Genomic DNA, 1,481 nt, shown 5'->3' with positions numbered 1-1,481 from the left:
CAAAAAAGTGAGTCACGATTTTTTAATTATTTTTTTTAAATTGCCACACCTTTTGTTGTTTGTTGTTTGTTGTTGTTTGTTGTTTGTTATTTGTTGTTGTTGTTGTTTTTAAGTATTATTATAAAAAAATAATTTTTGATTTTTCCAGTTGTCCGGATGTGGAATTATAGGAGTTGGAATTTGGCTTAGGTTAGCATATTCTGATTACACGACTCTACTTCCGCAATATGATTTTTTCAACGTTGATAGTTTGGCTGTTGCTGTCGGTCTCGTCATGTTTTCAATTGCATTTTTCGGATGCTGCGGAAGTTGGTTCGAAAGCAGATGCATGCTCATAACGGTATGAATATTTTTTTTTTCCGTTTATCCGTTTCCGTTTGTCGTTTAAATAAAACAAAAATGTCGGATTGTTTTTTCCACAGTATTTTTCAATGGTCATATTTATGTTCATGTTGGAATTCACGTGTGCGACTCTGGCATTTAGCTTTCGAGAGAATTTAAGTTACACTTTTCGAGAAGAATTAAAATACGGTATAGAAATGCATTATTCAGCATCCGAAGATAACGGTTTGCACATACTATGGGATAAATTACACAAAGAATTTTCCTGTTGTGGCGTCACAGACTACGAAGATTGGTAAATGATGACGTTTAATGATTAATACCCACAATAAGATCGAATGAGACAAAATTTTATTATTTCAGGTACGATATTCAAGCTTGGAAGGGTAAAAATCAAGTTCCAGATTCCTGTTGTCTTAAACAATATGAAAACACGACGGATTGTGGTATGTCGGGTAATCCTGATATGTGGTATCCGAATGGTTGTTCGGAAAAGGTTCACATGTGGTTTGTCGAAAGGTTACACATAATCGGTGCTATAGGACTCGTTATCACATTTATCCAGGTGAATGATAAAATGATTCCTGAACGCACACACAAAAAAATTATATATATATAAATCTTACGTCACTAATGAACGGAAGTAGATAGAAAAAAAATAAAATTGATCGGATGTGATAACAGAATCAATGTTACCAACTTAAAAAAAAAAAATTTATTTAATGGATCGTAAAAAAAAAATTTGTTTTTACCGTTAAAAAAAAACGACTAGTCAATTAACTTAATGAGTTTTTTTTTTTTTTTTTTTTTTTAAATACGAAGATGTAAAAATAATAATGATGATGATGATGATGATGATGATGATAATAATAATAATGATAATAATAATAATTACGTATATCGGCAAAAAAACCCCGAATCATAATTTTTTTTAATTACATATTAAATTTAACCGTTAGCTTTTTTTTTGTAACGTTTTTCTTTTATTTAATTATTTAATTAATTAATTAATTAGTTTATTTATTTATTTATTTCAGTTATTTGGTCTTTTGTCATCCATGTTGTTATTTTGCACGGTGAGACATAAAAGAACGTCATCAACGTACAAATCGTATAATCCGGCATCTTGAATTTGTTTT

The 1,481-nt window shown here is 29.7% G+C and overlaps 1 protein-coding gene across 1 annotated transcript; it reads left to right on the top strand.

Annotated features, from left to right (window-relative positions):
* Window positions 1–274: 274 nt before the first annotated feature.
* Window positions 275–1,472, top strand: Phum_PHUM277690 (tetraspanin-9, putative; the record flags this gene model as incomplete). The annotated part of the gene is made up of 4 exons (XM_002426751.1): window positions 275–340; window positions 423–637; window positions 706–907; window positions 1,380–1,472. 4 exons carry the CDS (start codon window positions 275–277, stop codon window positions 1,470–1,472), a joined length of 576 nt encoding a protein of 191 aa, XP_002426796.1.
* Between the last annotated feature and the right edge of the window lie 9 nt (window positions 1,473–1,481).

Source organism: Pediculus humanus, genomic scaffold (genome assembly GCF_000006295.1).
Source record: "Pediculus humanus corporis 1103172107655 genomic scaffold, whole genome shotgun sequence".
NCBI classification, from domain to species: domain Eukaryota; kingdom Metazoa; phylum Arthropoda; class Insecta; order Psocodea; family Pediculidae; genus Pediculus; species Pediculus humanus.
Note: the sequence above shows the minus strand (reverse complement) of the source record. Positions and strands in the feature narration are given on the sequence as shown.